We start from the raw sequence: 18,187 nt of genomic DNA, 5'->3' as shown, positions 1-18,187 counted from the left end.
ATCTGGTCCATGGAGCAATGCAAGGTTTCAGAGGCAGATAAATCATGTGAATTTGAATCTCAATCTGCATTTCTGGGATGAACTGGACAAACAATTGCAGTCTATGGAGGCCCCTACCACACAACCTACAGGACTTCTGCTGCTAATGTCTTGGTGCCAGATACCACAGCACCATGCCTTGATGGATTAGAGCTGTTTTATGTGGCACAATGGAGACCTACACCATATTAAGATAGTGGTTTTAAAATTATGATCGGTGTAGGAGCCACTTTCACTATTTATTTATTAATGTTGTGCTTTTCAGCTCTTCAATTTGTGGAGTTTTGTAGTTCAGTATTCCCAAAACTTCGGACTTTTTGCATCGTTCTGCAAAAAGTCCTTACAAATAAAAATGTAATTAATATGTTATATATACATATACATGTATATAAAAAATCGAAAAAATACATGGTCAGCAAAAATTGCATTTCTGTTAAAACTTTATTTCACAAGTAAAATAAATCTGCACAAATATTTTTTATAATTAAAAGTCAGGAGCACATGTCCATACGACAGCAAAAAAAATAAAAGAAATAAATACTCATGCAGTGGTGAAGTAGTAAAATTCAGACTCTTTGTTTAGAAGATTCACATTGTAGTTCAACAGCACAGAGTGATGATGAGGATGATGGAGTGATAACATCACATGTAGGATTGATGTAAAGGTTTGAGCTCATGTCCCCGTGTTGGTTGGACTGAAGGGATTGAAGCACCGGAAACTGATACAATCGGTTCCTGGGTTTCCAAAAGGGGAACACCTGCACACCTCAACATTGTTTATATGTAATAAATGGACATTCGGTGCCACACAGATGAGGACGGGTTCCCTCTTGAGTCTGGTTCCTCTCAAGGTTTCTTCCTCATGCCATCTCGGAGAGTTTTTCCCTGCCACAGTAGCCACCAGCTCACTCACCATGGACAAACTTATAAAGAACATCTGATTCATTCTTTATCAACACATTATCTGTATAAAGCTGCTTTGAGACAATGTTCATTGTTAAAAGTGCTAAACAAAAAAATGAATCGAAATTAAATTGAAACATGTACCAGTAAAATCCATCTTGGTATGAAATGGTACCAGCTCCCAAAACTCAGGTAGATCATTTGTGCCAACTTAGTGTTTGTACAATGTTTCCACTTCTGATCCCACAGTTTGAAGATGAAGCGATAAAGTATCTGGAAGGGTCACAAGGCAGCGTAACACACTCTGAGGAAAGTGATACTTCTGCATACACAAGCTCACAAATGCTCATGATTGGCTAGTGGTGGTCATGTCGACTCTCTTGGACACCTGGCCACAGATGTATTGTAAAGATCTTCACTTAGAACCGTACAACTTTTATTCATCAGTTCAGAGAAGTAAAAAGAAAAACAGAAAGGAGTGAATCAGACCAGACTGCATTTGGGCAGGGATTAAAACTCAAATCCAGTTAAATTCCTCATTAATTTCTTCACATTATGCAGTAAATGTAGATTTAAAAAAAAAAAAAAAAAAACAACAGTAGTGGACAATAAAGGTTTGTCTTTGTGATCGCAGATTATGTGCACCCGACATTAAAAGCATCGCTGACTTCGGTTTTGAGAAAAAAAAATTAAAATACAAGCTAATTACCAAAACTTAAAGATAAAGAACTACACAAAGATTAAAAAGTTCCCAAACCAGAACTGTGTTACTGTTACAATAAAACACTTTACACATCTTCGCATCTATACAAGAGTGGATATATAGATATATGTATATATAGATTTCTTGAACATCAAAATATATAAATATTATTACATACAAAAGTTATATAAAAAAAAAAAAAAAAAAAAAACCTGTACCAACTGTGCTTAGAAAAGTTCATAGTGAACTGATTAGTGTTTGATTAATTTGTGCTCGCATGGGGAGAGTGAAGCACGGGAACAAAAAGGCACTAGATGAGCAGAATGATGTGAACAGTGGTCCAGATTATGTAAAAAAAAAAAAGAAAAATATATAATAATAAAATAAATAAATAAAACACAGTTTGTGTACCAGAACATGTTTTGAACAGTTGAATTTGTTTCCCCTCAGCATTCTCTGAAAAAAAAAAAAAGAATACGCCTCCAAAAACCACTGCATCTTGGTTAAAACATGTGAATCCTGATGGAAAGACTGTTTTTTGTTTGTAAATATTTCCCACAGGACTCATCCCTTATCCTAAATGCTAGAAAGTTTACATTCTATGGAATCTTTCCCATTCCATCGTTCTGCCCGGATGCGTAAACTCCGACGGATACGTCTATGGTTTCTAACCGAAATCATCCTAACGTTCATCAGCTGCCCCTGGATAAGTGCAGCGCCACCCGATTCGTTCCCGTTTCTCACAGTAAAAACTGTCCGGATGCGAATAAAACGGCACGGAATGCCTTACGAGAACTTGATCGCGGTGATGCGGAAGCGTCTTCTCTGCTGATGGAAAGTGCATACGTGTCCTAGTTCGGTGCGCAGCCAGGCTCACGTTTTTTTTCTCTCTCTTTCGTATTACGTTAACAGGTTTCTACAGAACATATGATATGTCACTTTAAAATGGTCGAACCAAGCAGTGAAATGACCAAGAAGCACTTTAAACCGTTGAAGCAGAATATACAGAGTCATCGGGGGGGAAAAGTGCAAGCGTACTTCACCCATCAGATGTGGAAAGAAAAACCAACAACCAAAAATTCTACTGTCTATTCACAGTTATAAAATATATACAAAATATTGTGAGGTAAAACTAGACAAATGACGGGGCCACGTGTCATCACTGGTCTAGTTCAAGTTTAGGTTCAGAAATACTGATTAGTGCTTCAGGAAAGCGGATCTTAACGTACACTAGAATATTCCTAATACAGGACTGTTCACACAAGCTATAAGGTCATGAACCGTGTCGTTATCCTGAGGCAACTTTTTCTTGTTCCCATAACACCCTGGATTTATTGCACTCTGAGATCATGCCACCTCGTCCACTGATTTGTTCTAACACCCCTTCTCCTCTTACTCATTCTCCCACTTTCATTTTCTCTCGTTCGGTCTCGGGTTTTCACTCTCATGCGAACCGGCCGCTGGACACAAAGCTGCGGCTAAAGGAGAAGCTCACATCCGAGCTCTTGTGTTTGCCCCACGCGCCGAACGGCACCACGATGATCGTGCTGTTGTCCTCTGCACCGTATTGAATCGCCTGAGAGAGAGGGAAAGGGTGAGACACCAAGAAAGAAAGACAGAAAGAGAGAGAGAGAAAGAGTCAGTCATGCTAACTGTTGATACAACATTAGGTATCTGGTGTTCCAAGTAGCGCTTGTGTACTTAAACAAAAGCACTGTAAATAATGAACAGAAAGACTAGTATAACTTTTAGTGGTGTTTAGGATTGCAGAGACTCTCACTCAGCCTTACTGTGGGGACGTCGACTCTAATCGCCCCAAATCCTCCCAGAAGAATTTCTGAACTACACCATAAATCATTCTGACCAACTTCAGATAGTCCAGAAAGAATTCTGAAGGCAGGTGTGCCTATTGCAAGAGGAATTCTCAAGACCTATTCCAGAAAGAATTCTGATCATTCTTGCCAAGAAGGGATTCTGACCAGCCTCGCCCACTCCAGAAGGAATTCTGTCCAATCCCACCAACTCCAGAAGGACTACTGACAAATCCCACCCACACCAGAAGGAATTTTGATAAATCCCGCCCATTCCAGAATCAATTCTATCCAATATCACCCACTAGAGAAAGAGCTCTGTCCAATCTAACCAATTCCAGAAGGAATACTGATAAATCCCACCCACTCTAGAAGGAATTCTGTCCAATCCCACCCATACCAGAAGGAATACTGACAAATCCCACCCACTCTAGAAGGAATTCTGTCTAATCCCACCACCCCAGAGGGAATACTGATAAATCCCACTTGCTTTACAAAGATTCCTGACCCCTGACCCCCATTCAGTAAGTCACATTATCTGTGAATTTAATATCTTAAATTCATCTAATTCTGTTTTGTAACAAAAACCACATCTGTGTGGGTTTTTCTTGTATCGAGAGCAATTTTCATAGCAGCTACTGTCAACCACTAAATCTGACTGTGGGCAGGTTTTGTAAACACGATGTCCTCTCTTGGCCCTCAGGGGCCCGTACCTGTTCAGAGAGACGCAGTGCTGCCTCTTTGGGGTCGTTGCACTGGTTAATGACGTCGCAGATCTCCTGGCTGTTCATGATGAAGTTGATGCCGTCTGTGGTGAGTGCGAGGAAGGCGTCGTGTGCGTGATGTAACTGCACGGAGAGGTACGGTCGCTCGGTTAAACACAAGATTTAATGCGTATTATCACTAAACCATTTTCTGTTGTATAGCAACCTGAATCTATTACTCACTGAAATCCGCTTGGTCTCCGGCTCGGCGATGACGCCGGTGTTTTTCAGGTCGAAGTCTCCGATGCTCCGTGTCATGGCCAGACGTCCGTTTACGTTGGGTTGACCCAGACTGTTCCACGTTACGAAACCTCCGCATTTACGGATCCTTCAACATACAGGTGGGCATACAAATTTAACCACAAACAATCAGCACCATGTTTATATATAAATCGGGACAAATGGGATTCAAGTACAAGCACGACATCGAGATGCAAATTTCATCTACGTAGAAAAATATACAGAATCTTTCTATCAGCATCTAGGATAAAAGAGTGTATGGAAAAGTCGTGGGAGAAAAGGCAGTCTGATGATTGCAGCAGCATCTATAGCATAAAGAATCTAAATGATGAAGACACAATAAGATGAACTTGATTTCAACAATGAAACAAGTATGAGTGGAAAATAATGAATTCGTAGGACCTTTTTTATAAGTTCATTTCTTATAACAGATTTACCTCAATTACCGTTCTCATTTTTTACAGATGCTTTTTGACTCAAAACTTTGCAAGGATGGCAATAATTCTTTGCAGACATATAATACTATACAGGGTATATACAAGGGGTAGCTCAGTGGTTAAAAAGTTGGACTTCTGATCAGAAGGTGAGTTAAAATCTTTCATGTAAAAATTCCACACATCTGTATTCATACCAAACCATTTTAGAATATGTTCTGACTACAATCCCTGTTCTTCATGCAGAAATATTCGGTGGACCGACAGTTTGTTTGGTCTCTGCCACGCTCTTCTAAAATAATATTTTATAAAAAATTGCCACTGGAGGCATGAACGTTTATGCACTACTGAGTAAGTGGTCTGATATAACCACTTTTTGATTGACCCATAAGCCCATTTTCATTAACATCTATTTTGAGTCTTCAACCATCCTTAGTAAATGCCTGGTCAGGGTCACAGTGGTTTATATAAGACTATTAAAGAACATTGTGTACAAAAAAAAAAATGATAAAGGCCTTCATAATGGAATGAAGAACCCTCTAGCACCATGTTGCCCCATTGGCCACTTCCTCACCTCTCTTTTTCATCCTTCCTCTCGGGTGTGTGGTCCACAGTAAGTTTAAGTGCTTTGCCCTTCCGGCAGAGCATCGCACGACTGTCTCCGACGCTGGCCACCACCAGCTCGATGCCGTCTCTCAGCAGCGCCACCGTTGCTGTGGTGCCTGCACTTAGCACCGAGGCTGTAAAGCACCAAAGAGAGAGCCTGGGAGTTAAACATTAGAGCGTTGGATTAACAACGATGTTGCATTAAACAGGGCATGATGTAAAAATCATGCACTCACTGAGTTGAGTGTACATACACAAACACACACACTGCTGTAGTCACACAGGCTCTACTTTTTCTCTCTCACACACACAACTTTGATGAACTCCATAGATATACAAGGAGATAGGAAGTGTTCAGGAAAACTTCCAAAAGAGAGAATGGATGGGGTGGGGCTAATCATGCAGGGTTAAATGGTGTTCTTTTGGGAAGGGCACAGAGATATGAGAGAAAGAAAACGAAGATGAATGTAAGTAGAGCATGCCAAACCGCAGTGCAACAAGGGTCTGAAAGGGGGAGTGAGAATTCCTAATTCAATCCAAAACTTCCTGCTCTCTACATAACACAATGAGTGAAATTGTGTGATAGAAAAAGCAATGCCTCGAGCAGTTAAACATGCATAACAGCTTAATATGGCATACATTAGATAAAGTAATCTATCAGCTGACTGGAGGACTTACAGTCTGATGCACATTAACGGATGGTGGCGTTTGTTACATAGAAAAGTTTTCATTTTCGGAGGTTTTAGGTTTTAAAAAAAAAACCTGTCCACATACAATACATAGACAAAAGTTTGTGGACACCTGACCAAATGTATGTATGAACTTTTTGAACATCCTGTTGCACGTTTAGTCCCCATTTCACTACATTTTGAAGTGTGATTGTGGAGATTTGTGCTCATTCAGCAACAAGGGTGTTGGTAAAGCCAGGTACTGGTGTAGGTGTAGGTGAGGAGGCCTGGTGTACAGTCAGTGTATCATCCTAAGGTGTTTAGTAGGTTTGAGGTCAGAGCTCTAAAATAGGCCACTCCAGATCTTCCACTCCAAGCCATGTAAAGCATATCGTAATGAAGCTGGAATGGTGCACAGGTGGAATTTGTGATGCTGGTACAGGTTTGGGTCTCCTAGTTCAAGTGAAGGAAAAAGTGGGAAGATTTTGAGGAAGAACCAAATATGGCTGGAAAAGTCAGGTGTCCCGATACCTTTGTCCATATATTGTACCCTCGGCCTAAGTGTAGTGTGTAAGTATGCATACATTTTGTTGTTACATCCTTATTCCTAAATGGATTACATTAATTATTTTCCATAAGATTCTACAATCAATACCCCATAAAGTCAGCATGAAAAAATGTGAAGTTTGAAATCTTTGCAAATGTTTAAAAAGGTAAAAAAATGAAAATAAAATCACATGTACATAAGTATTCACTTTGCCATGACACTCAAAATTGAGCTCAGGCGCACCCGGTTTCCACTGATCATCCTTGAGGTGTTTCTACAACTTAATTGGAGCCCACCTGTGGTCAATTCAGTTGATTGGACATAATTTGGAAACGCGCACACCTGTCTATATGAGGTCCCACAGTTAACAGTGCATGTCAGAGCACAAGCCATGTAATCCAAGGAATTGTCTGTAGACCTCCAATACAGGATCGTTTAGAGGCACATATCTGGGGAAGGGTACAGAAAAATCTCTGCAGCATTGAATGTCCCAATGAGCAAAGTGGCCTCAATCATCCATGAACAGAAGAAGTTTGGAACCACCAGGACTCTTCCTAGAGCAAAGCTGCCCGATCAGGGAAGAAGGGCTTTAGTCACTCTGAAAGAGCTCCAGTGTTTCTCTGTGGGTACAGATCAACCATTTCTGCAGCACTCTACCAATCAGGCATGCATGGTACAGTAGCCAGATGTATGCCACTCCTCTGTAAAAGGTACCACTCATCACCTGGCCAATACCATCCCCACAGTAAAGCATGGTGGTTGTAGCCTCATGCTGTGGTGATGTTTTTCTGCAGCAGGAACTAAGAGACTGGTCAGGAACGAGTGAAAGATGAATTCTGGTGCCAAAGAGGCTCCAACAAAGTATTGAGCAAAGGCCGTGAATACTTATTTTTACTGAATAATTTTTTTTTAGCTTTAATACATTTGCAAAGATTTCAAACAAACCTCTTTCACGTTGTCGTTATGGGGTGTTGTTTGTAGATTTTTGAGGAAAATAATGAACTTAATCCTTTTTGGAATAAGGCTGGAACGTGTAAAAAAGTGATGCACTGTATACACGGTTCAATTGTTTTGTTTTTGCTATACATCAAACACATCTGGGTTTGAGATCAAAAGATGAATAAAACACGATAGTTTTCTTTCCTGGCAACTTTGGTAGACGATTGCAGTTTTTAAGTGAGCAAAAGCATTGAAATATTTAGTCTTTTCTTAAATCCAAGTGAAATACACAGCTTCAATACATTGCATGAAATACTGCAAATAATGTGTTAATTGTTTGCATTTCTTTTTAAATTGGCAGATTGGATGATTCTATATACTTCTGAAATCAATCTACTACTACTATCATGTGTTACATTATCATTAAGATTAGTGAGATGACTCCAGAGAGAGTCATGCAAGAAAAAGCCATGACACTACCTCCACAATGCTTGAACAATTAGCCTCAATATTGTGGCTCATTAACAGATCCTTTCTTTCTCCACATTCGGTATTTTTTTAAACATTTCCAATCTGGCCTTTTAATATTTGCCCATGAGTGGTTGCATGTTTTAGTTCACCCTCTAGTTTTCTTTTCTCAAATTTGTATTTAAGTGGTGGACAGTGATGCCTTCACTCCTGTTGTTAATGATGTCATTGGCTGTTTATGTTTTCCGCTACAGATCTCACAGATTAAGATACAGAAAACAGTTATTCTTGGTTGACCTGCTGAATATCTGCTTGTTGATACTGTTAATGTAGAGGTATTTTTTCAGGACATTTTAAATTGCTATGCTAGCTGGTGAAATTCGTGTCTTACTGTCAGCTTCAAAATGGCTTACATCTTCCCCACACAGAGAGAATGCTGGTCTTCAAGTTGGTTTACTTTGGACTCAATGCTGAAAAGAACATTCACAGCTATTAACTCAACTACAAGAAACCTTAGTCTGTTCCAATATTTCTAATGATCTGAAAAATGGGTTGGTTTAGAGGTTATTTAGCAGATCAGGAATGTCAGGAGAGCTGAAGTCCTGCTCTATCGTCCTTTTTTCATCTTTTGATCTCAAACCTACCAAAAGTTGAACCATGGCTTCAGCTTTTGGATAAAACCAAGAAGATATCAAGAAAATCTTAGAGACAGAAACAGCTGGTTTATATTTGGGAATTATTTATGGCCGATCTAAGATAATGACTCGATTCTGCACACGAGTTGGTTACATTCTCCAAGGTTTGCAACCAGGTAGTGTCGTTTTTCTTTCCGCCATCATTTCTATATGTTTCTTAGTTGTTGTTTTTTTTACTATTTGAAATTAAAGACTTTATTCCTCTTGGTTTCATGTTTTTACATCACAAATACCCTGCGGTTCTAACAGCAGGGATGTGCAGACTTTTTACATCTACTAGCTAAACTATAACTATAACAAAAACCTGCTCTATCTAATAAACTAACAACTCAGTGCTGATTGGTTCTTCAGCATTCAATGTGTGACAAACAACAAACCCTGATCACAACTTTGTTCAACTCGTCTTTCTTTTTCAGTAATGTTTGGACAAACAGGAAGTAGCTAGAGAGACTTGGAGGAAGAGAGAGAAAGAGGGAGAGAGAGAGAGAGAGATTCAGAAAGAAAGGGGAGAGAAAGTTGAGGAACCTTCCAGAAGCCCACGCAAGGACCCGCTGGACCAATCTAGCTCCTCGCCTTCCAAAAAGGTAGCGTGGAGCTGCCGCTCTTATGGGTTCTTAGCTGGGTCCGCAGCTGTCATAACACGCACACACACACAAAGGGCAAGGTTGTACATTGCAGGCACCAAGGCCATGATCGGGACACACAGTACAAGAGTGACATGGTGAGGGTTAATTCTATCTAAACGCTTCGAGCTGCAAGACTTGAGTACCTCTATTCTGTAGCTTTTAAAACTAACTCGCTAGAAAGATAATGAAAAAGTATAAACTTTCACAACTGTGTGAAACCAGAAAACAAAAGTAGAAGCTTTCCCGTTATGTATTTTTCTTTCCCCAGGATATACTAAACGCAGAAAATTGATTTTATATTAAAACAGAAAACTAGCTCGTAGCTGAATCCATCAATTTGTTTCAAGACTGGTGGGAAATTGCCAATGGATTTGTCACGTGAACACACGACAGGGTTCGAGTGTTATTATAAGTCTTATACCACAGCTCTGTTAAATTCTCAACTCTAATTATTCAGAAGGTTAATTAGATGTATAGTAGTACTGGCTGCTAATTTGATTAAGCTTTTATAGAAGTCTCTAGTTACAGAAATTTTTTAATCCATTAAGAATAAAATTGAAAACCTTTATCGTGACATCAAAAACACGAACACGAAAAACGTAGGTATTACGTGGCAACTAGCCTTAAGTAAACACTAAATTAATGTTTTCAGGCCAAGTAGTGTAAAACTTTCTTGTAGCTGAAAAATCAAATCCGTCTTACATCTGTAGTACAATCCAAGAGATTTTGCGACCATCACAGAAAGACTAACAAACAAACACATTCTAATGTGCTGCAGTGAGCATTACAGGTAGCGTTGCATCGGAAATCAGAAAATTCTGACCTGTTTAAAATTATTTACGACCTAGAACAGCTTTTTAAGGCCTAAAATGTCTACTTCTAAAGCTGTTCTGTTTAGCTTTTCTTAAGACTAAAGAAAAAACTAAAGACACGAGAAGGTAGCTGTTTAAAGCTGCCATACCACAAGTAAAACTTTCTTTCGGCTTCTGTCGTTAGGGGTCGCCACAGCGGATCCTCCGCATGTTTGATTTGATGCTGGATGCCCTTCCTAACACAACCCTCCCCATTTATCCGGGCTTGGGACCGGCACTGAAGTGACAACAGGAATTTGTTTTGTTGAACATAATTGATTAACTATCAATACGTTTTTCAAAAGAATCTCTAATTTGCTGTGGTATAAGAGAAATAAAACACGTTGTAAAAGCATGTGGTTATAGGAAAATAAGTTTGATGCAGATCAAACAGCAAACCATGCTAATCTAGATTTTTTGATGATGGTAAAAGTGGGCATGTCTTTTATTGTGGCAATTTTCTGAAAATGCTTTGTGAAAAACTTATTTCAACCACCCAATTGTTATGCAAGCCATGCATATAAATGAGATGCATCCACTTGTACCAAAATCAAAAAAATTAAACGTTTGAGTTGCAGTTTGTCTTCGTTTTTGGAATATGTGGCTTTAATACATTCTCAAAATTTAGCTTCATCATGTCGGAAAAAAACAAACAAACAAACAGCCAGGTTCAATAAATATTTCACAAATACTGTTATTAAACTATACTATGAAATATATTAATTCAGCTGCCTGCTTCAGTATATAGTAGTTGAAATTCAATGATTTATATTTACTTATTAAAAATGGAAGGAAGAACACACTTTTTATATGCTGATGACCTTATGGGGTCACATTGCCATTTTTGGAGAAAATCACTAGCTGTCCGCGTTCTGGAATCCAAAAACATCAGCCGATGTTTTGTTTTTCTCCTGGTGATTGTTCCACCAGGACTGTACAGCTTTGTTCATGCTACGTTTTCTCTTCACTTAAGAACGTGAAATGTTCATTCAGTTGGATTCAAGATTTGGTCACTGCAGGAAATTTCACTTCGCTTTTAAAAAAATGCTTTAGGTAGTGCAGATGAGGTGGTACACTTTGGATCATGAGCAGTACCTTTCCTTCTTCATACTCTTTTCTTCTTATCATTCTTATTAAAAACTGTTTTTTTGCAACAAAAAAAGCTACTTTTTGGGTGATAAAAGTTGTTCTGTATCTAGTAAGGCTTTTCTTCTACCTCCTGGAGGATGCTCTTGATCTAAGCCAAATCATTTATTTTCCTTTTTTGTATTCCTCAACTGGCTAGTGCATTCTTTCATTTTGCAAATGTACTCGACAGGTCACATGTAATGTTTCTGACATTTCACCGTGATGAGCTGCTTCACTGATAAGAACAGCTTGTGGACTTCATGTTGAAGGTTACCAGCAACAAGTCCAAATTGAACCACAACATTAAAAGGGTTGAGCATAATATATATATATACATGATTTAAATATCTCCTATATACTATGTAGACAGCTGAAAATAAACTGTACGTGTCCAAATATTCATGAACCTGGCAGTAAATGTAAGATAAATACACCACTGTTGGCCCAATAAAGTGCATCCTAATAGCATGGCATTAAGCTGAAGACCTAAACTGGTTAAATTGCTAACTTCTAACTAAAGTACCCACACTAATCTCTCAAGCAGATAAGCATGACTGAAATCCCACTCCAGCAGAATAAACAGCAGCGAGGTTACCTACCGTCTGCACTGAAGTGAAGGTGCCTCGCTAACGCTTTGTCCACATTTAGAAAAGCGTTTGTCAGGATGACCTCGAGGTTGTCCTCTTTAGCCACGAGCTCTCTGTAAACAAATGTGTTGAGCACAGTGCCATGAGTCTACAACACTTTAGATTGATTATATTCACCATGCCTGTGTGGGTCAAAACAACACAGATACCATCATTTTATCAAAAAATAAACACTCATAAAGCTTGGATAATTACTTAAATACATAAATACGACAGACTCGGGGTTGTTATCGAGACTACATTCGGGTAATTTGATAATTAAATTAAAAAATAGAACTAGTTGTGGAAGGGTTATACAGCTCTGTTTCCATAAACACTGCTGATGTTTGCATTTACGGCATTCTGCAGACGCCCTTATCCAGAACCATGGACAGAGTACTTTGAAGTCGCTATCGATGAATATTGCCAATTACTGCAACGAGTGCAAGATATAGTGGGTTTATAAATCTATGTTTATAAAGACACTGCAACATTTTCAAAAAAACATTTTCAAACACTTTTCTTTGAAAAGGGCCGCATTTAATCTTTACAGTTTCAGAAATCACAAAGAATGATGTATAATTGAATAATATCCAGTAAATTAATAATTGTTACTAAAAAATTTTTTTTTATCAAAACTATAGCATTATATTAATATATATACACACATATACATATACACACACACATACTTTGTTTTGCGCATGAATCGGCCTATAGTTTTTAAAATGAATACTGGATAAAAAAAAGAAACAAACATAACACTGTTTTACATAAGTAAAATAGCACTGAACAGTAATCACAAAGAAATTAATAATTTTAATAATAATAAAAAAAGGAAATCTGAATACTAAGTCATGAAAACGTTCTAAATTAAATAAATAAATATTAACAAATATATACAATTATATTAATAATAAATTATAAATACAACATAGGCTTGTTTGCGCACTGTGCCACTAGAGACCGCTCTAGCCTCTAAAGGTGAATCGAGCCGGAAAAACTATCAGCGTAGATTTTCCATGCTGATAGTTCGGGAAAAAACAATTAATCGACCTTTAAGATTTGTATATTAAAACTGCAAATAGAGGTAGCGAACAGAGTTTCGAAATTTGAGTCTGATTGAAAGGAAATCGTTGTCTCTGTGGGAACACTTACTTAATATGCTGCTCCATGTACTTATGGCAAAAGTCGGCAGCCTGAGCGCCAGCGTGGCCATCGAACACGGCGAAGTAAAGGATGTCGCTGGTCATTTGCGACACTTGGTATCGATCCTCGTTCTCTTTTCGCTGGCCGATGTGTGAGGAGCAGCCCACCTTGGACAGGCTGACTTTGGGGATGGGTTTGCCGTAGCGGATGCTGGATGGCAGCAGAATCGGCTCATCGATGCGGTTGTCCCAAATGCCGAAGGAGTCCCAGGTGGTGGGGCGCCCGCTGCTGTCTGGGTCGAAGCGCGAGTTGCTGGCGCGGGGGCCTGACGGGCTGTGCAGCGACCGCAGCAGCTTGTCCTGAATAAAGTGGACCCTGTTTTGAAGCATCCTGCGGCACACGCGCGACCCTCCATGCGAGGCCAGCTGCACGAGAACCGCCACCGACATAGCTCAGTAACAGACTGTGAAATACCAAAAAGGGGGAAACAAGCTTCTTAAACCAGACTGTATCAGATGCAGCAGCTGTAAGGAGGTTTTAGGAGGTTCCTAAAAAATAAACAACAGAAAAAAGGATTTTGGTAAAAATTTATTTAAATGGGTTACAGTGAAACATTGACATTCAGGTTTTCAAAGCAATGTGCTGCATTTATTTATGCAATTTGTTTTGCGCTCATGTTTTCCCCTGAGTGCACCACTGCCTTCCCTTCGTCTTCAAAAAGCTTAATATATAACCTGGGCAAAAAATGTTAAGACGTGTCACGATCCATAACCGGAAACAAACAGTGCAGCGAGTGTGCTCAGGAACTCTCTCCCACTGAGGAGAAGGACTAAGGAAAGGTCGAAGGAAGGTCGCGTTGCGATAGTGAGTTTAGGGGAGGCTCAGTTAGAAGGTCAACGTTAAACAAATAGACTATGACAAGAACACTGCAAAATCCACATCTGTCCAAACTTTTTCCTATAAAGAGCTAAAAAAATAAACTGAACATTAGTACAATGAAAACAGAAATTGATTTTGGGTTTGTTTCACCAACAAAGCTCAAGGTTTATGCAGCCTACAATAAAACTATTATCCTGATCTGAAGATCTGAGTTCTTTCCCTCTTCTCGTGTTTGGGAATCTCTGGTTTAGTGAATGAAACACCAGACAGGTTGAAAAACCCAAAGCGAGCAGTGGAATTAGTAAGACATCTACATAATCGATACTGTTAAAATACGAAGTTAAAAGAGATCAAACTACACCGTATATACTATCTACTACCATCTCCTACCACCTCACCAAGCTCCTTCCTCCACTGCTTCTCGAACCTTTACTGTCCAGCTACAACTCCACGATCGTTTCACAGCCTCCTCCTGCGCTGAAAACGTTCTACATAGCTGTAATCTATTACTGTTGTGAACATTGTTACCTCTGCTATGTTCCTAAGGTCATCACACGCGACGGCTATCAAACATCACGGAGAACACGGCATTACTGACCTTTCGACGAGACACACCACTTCCCCACATGCCCTCTCTGTTTCAGCTCGCGATGGTGATGACGTGATAAATCCCAGACTCAAAAATAGCGTCCTTTCAAATATACAAAGATTTTATAATACGTTTCACCTTCATATAGCTAGTGTAGTTTGGGGTTTTTGAGTATCACATTTCATACTCTAATGGTTACACTGCATTCCATTTAAACACAGAACTGTACATGGCTGCAGTTATGTGAAAGGCATGACTTGGAGGTGGTATTGGTATTCGAAATATTTTTCTTCCTAAACCCTTTAGTGCTTGTTCCACCTTTAGAGTTGGTACAGGTGTGGTGTGTCTTGGAATCTCAGTTATTGAGAGCTTGAACCACTTTTCAATAAAATGCTGCTATATCCCTTATACATATATACTACTCTACAAAAATGAAAAGTGGGGAATATGGAAGCCAAGTCAACCCCTTCAATGCTTTGACCTCTGTAATTAGGGAGTACCCATGCCATGAAATTATGTGTTTAGGTTTATGGTATGTGTCCAAATAAAGTCCAAATGAAAGAAATGGCCCAAGGTTTCCCTGCAGAACATTCCCCAGAGCTACACACTGCCTTTGCATAATGAACACTGATGTCATCTTTTCACCAGATTAGCACAAAAAAAGCGAAAACCACCTTCTTCCGTTGCTCCATAGTCCGTTTCAGATGTTCATCCCACCCATTACTGGGGCTTTTTGCCAGCATGGCTACTCTGATTGGTCTACAGCTACACACCTCCATATGCAGCAAGCTGTGATACACAGTGTGTTCCAACACCTTTCTAACAGAGACTGCTTTCTGTTTTCAGCAATATGTGCTACAGTAGCTCTTCTGTGGGATTGGGATTGCTCGACTCACTCCATGTCATAGGTGTACCAGTCCTCCCTCTACAGACCACTATTAGCAGGTAGAAACCACCACAGTCCGGTATAGTCTGACCTTCACGAAAATGCTTTGACCCGACTGTCAAGCCCTTACAATCTGACCCCTCCACATCCACCCATTTTTCCTTCTTTCAACACATCGACTTTAAGATCTAACTCAATTTTATCTGTATAGCACTTTTAACAATAGACATATCCCCAATGTAGCTCGTGCAGTTTGCTAAAGATGCGGTCTGCAAACTCGGACTAGTGCGCTCTCCGACCGTCCAATCAAAGGTAGCAGAAACGGCAACATTATCGGACGCCTGCTAGACGGCCCCGGCGCTGCCACCTCGAATGGATCGGATAGAAACTCAAACCTAAACCTACTCTCCTTTAAGCGGTGCAACCGAAGAGGAACGCTACGAAAGAAAGAAAATTTTATACATATTTATGGACTAAAATATATTTAAAAGTAAGTCAGTGAGGGCTGATCCTAAGTCATGCTTGGGGGTGACGGCAAGGCATTTGACCATACAGTTTGTTTATTCAAAATGTTTGAATAAAGCTTAACCTAAAATTTTACTTTGAAGATTCTGAGATTTGAAAGCACACAAACACATTATACAGGAATGCCTTGCCTGGACGATGCAAACTTGTAGTGAGGTCAGAAGCCCCGCCCCCTTCTGATGTCCCGCCCCCTTTATGCTGCCCCGCCCCTCATTCTGTCTTCTACCACCGCTATAAACAGAGGCTTCATTCACTCAACACCACCGCACAATTATTCACAAAATCAACACGAATTTATCATGTAACCCCATAAAATACACACAAAAAAAACACAGAAATAAATGAAAATTGCATGTTTTTTTTTTTTTTTGTTAACAGATACACTAACAAGCCGCCTTGATGAGAATGACGCAACACTCCGGCTAAGCTATTAGCAAACTCGGGCTCTTTTATTTCCCTTTAAACATTAGCAAAGTCAATGCTAATCATTATCATTATTATTATTACCACCCTGAACACTTCCGTATCATTTTATTACACGAGAAACTTCCAGACATTCACCCATCAGCTGCTCCATATACCTGCATTTTCTACACACATCTTAGCAACGGCTGAGCTTCTTTATTTAACCGTTAAACACCAAACATAGCAATAAAACACAACGAATGTTATTTTGAACGCTTTGTAAATCCTTCAATTATACTCCATCCTGCCTGTTAAAACCAGGATAAATCATAATAAAGAAATAAGCTCACCTTAACACACTGGAAACACGACTGGTTATGCTGGTGAGTACAAACACAAATGGCGAGAAGAGCTCCTGCTACTGTATGCGCCACCATTTAGCCACACCCACAAAGGCGGGACAAGCAGCCATTACCCAATCAGTGCGCTGAACAAATATCACGCAGCCAATGAGAGAGTCTGTCTTAAATGCGTTTCTATTATAGATAATAATAATAATAATAATAATAATAATAATAATAATAATAATATTATATATATAATATTAAATTGTAATTTTAAAATTAATAATACATTTTAAATATTTGTAGTTTAGTTTAATACAATTATAATATTCTATTATATATGTATATATATATATATATATATATATATATATATATATATATATATATATATATACATATATAATATATCATATATTATATTAATAATTATTATATAACATAAGTATCTTAATAAATATCGATTTTTTTATTTAAGAAAAAATGTAATGATTTAATTTATTAATATTTATATGTCAGATAAAAAATACTTCACTAATCACTATTACTTGTTGCTAAAATGGAAGATCTCGAAAATTAAGGAACATATTAAGTGGAATTTGGATTCAAGTGTCTTCTTCTTTTTCTTTTGGCTGCTCCCATTAGGGGGCGCCACAGCGGATCATCCGTCTCCATACCACCCTGTCCTCTACATCTGCCTCTTTCACACCAACTACCTGCATGCCTTCCCTCATCACATCCATGAACCTCCTCCTTGGTCTTCCTCTTTTCATCCTTCCTTGTGGCTCCATACTCAGCATTCTCCTACCAATATACCCCATGTCCCTCCTCTGCACATGTCCAAACCATCTCAATCTCGCCTCCCTCACCTTGTCTCCAAAACGTTCTACATGCGCTGTCCCTCTAATAAACTCATTTCCAATCCTGTCCATCGTCGTCACTCCCAACGAAAACCTTAACATCTTCAGCTCTGCTACCTCCAGCTCCACCTCCTGTCTTTTACTCAATGCCACTGTTTCTAATCCATACAACATACAACATCGCAGGTCTCACCACAGTCCTATAAACTTTCCCTTTCATTCTTGCAGATACCCTACTATCAGAAATCACTTCTGCTATCATTCTTCTCCACCCACTCCACCCTGCCTGCACTCTTTTCTTTACTTCCCTAACACACTCTCCATTACTTTGCACTGTTGACCCCAGGTACCTAAACTCCACCACCTTCTCCACCTCTTCTCCCTGCAGCCGCATCACTCCACTGCCCTCCCTCTCATTTACACACATGTACTCTGTCTTACTCCTACTGAGTTTTATTTCCCTTCTCTCCAGCGCATACCTCCATCTCTCCAGGCTCTTCTC

At 39.3% G+C, this 18,187-nt stretch overlaps 1 protein-coding gene across 1 annotated transcript; it reads right to left on the bottom strand.

Moving 5' to 3' along the window:
* Window positions 1–1,840: 1,840 nt before the first annotated feature.
* ppm1kb (protein phosphatase, Mg2+/Mn2+ dependent 1Kb) lies at window positions 1,841–16,900 on the bottom strand. The gene is made up of 7 exons (XM_046874307.1): window positions 16,832–16,900; window positions 13,207–13,745; window positions 12,022–12,122; window positions 5,469–5,634; window positions 4,404–4,548; window positions 4,170–4,304; window positions 1,841–3,221 (listed from the first exon to the last, which is right to left on the bottom strand). Exons 2-7 carry the CDS (start codon window positions 13,644–13,646, stop codon window positions 3,090–3,092), a joined length of 1,119 nt encoding a protein of 372 aa, XP_046730263.1. The 5' UTR covers window positions 13,647–13,745; window positions 16,832–16,900; the 3' UTR covers window positions 1,841–3,089.
* Window positions 16,901–18,187: the final 1,287 nt, after the last annotated feature.

The sequence above is a fragment of the Silurus meridionalis genome, chromosome 2, assembly GCF_014805685.1.
Source record: "Silurus meridionalis isolate SWU-2019-XX chromosome 2, ASM1480568v1, whole genome shotgun sequence".
NCBI lineage: Eukaryota > Metazoa > Chordata > Actinopteri > Siluriformes > Siluridae > Silurus > Silurus meridionalis.
Note: the sequence above shows the minus strand (reverse complement) of the source record. Positions and strands in the feature narration are given on the sequence as shown.

Excerpts from the sequence above, each read along its gene's own strand:
- ppm1kb (XM_046874307.1), bottom strand. The coding sequence starts at position 13,646 with ATGTCGGTGGCGGTTCTCGTGCAGCTGGCCTCGCATGGAGGGTCGCGC. Across the intron at positions 5,635-12,021 it reads CCTTCACTTCAGTGCAGACG|CCTCGGTGCTAAGTGCAGGC; the intron begins GTAGGTAACCTC and ends GGTGCTTTACAG. Across the intron at positions 3,222-4,169 it reads CACTGCGTCTCTCTGAACAG|GCGATTCAATACGGTGCAGA; the intron begins GTACGGGCCCCT and ends CCTCTCTCTCAG.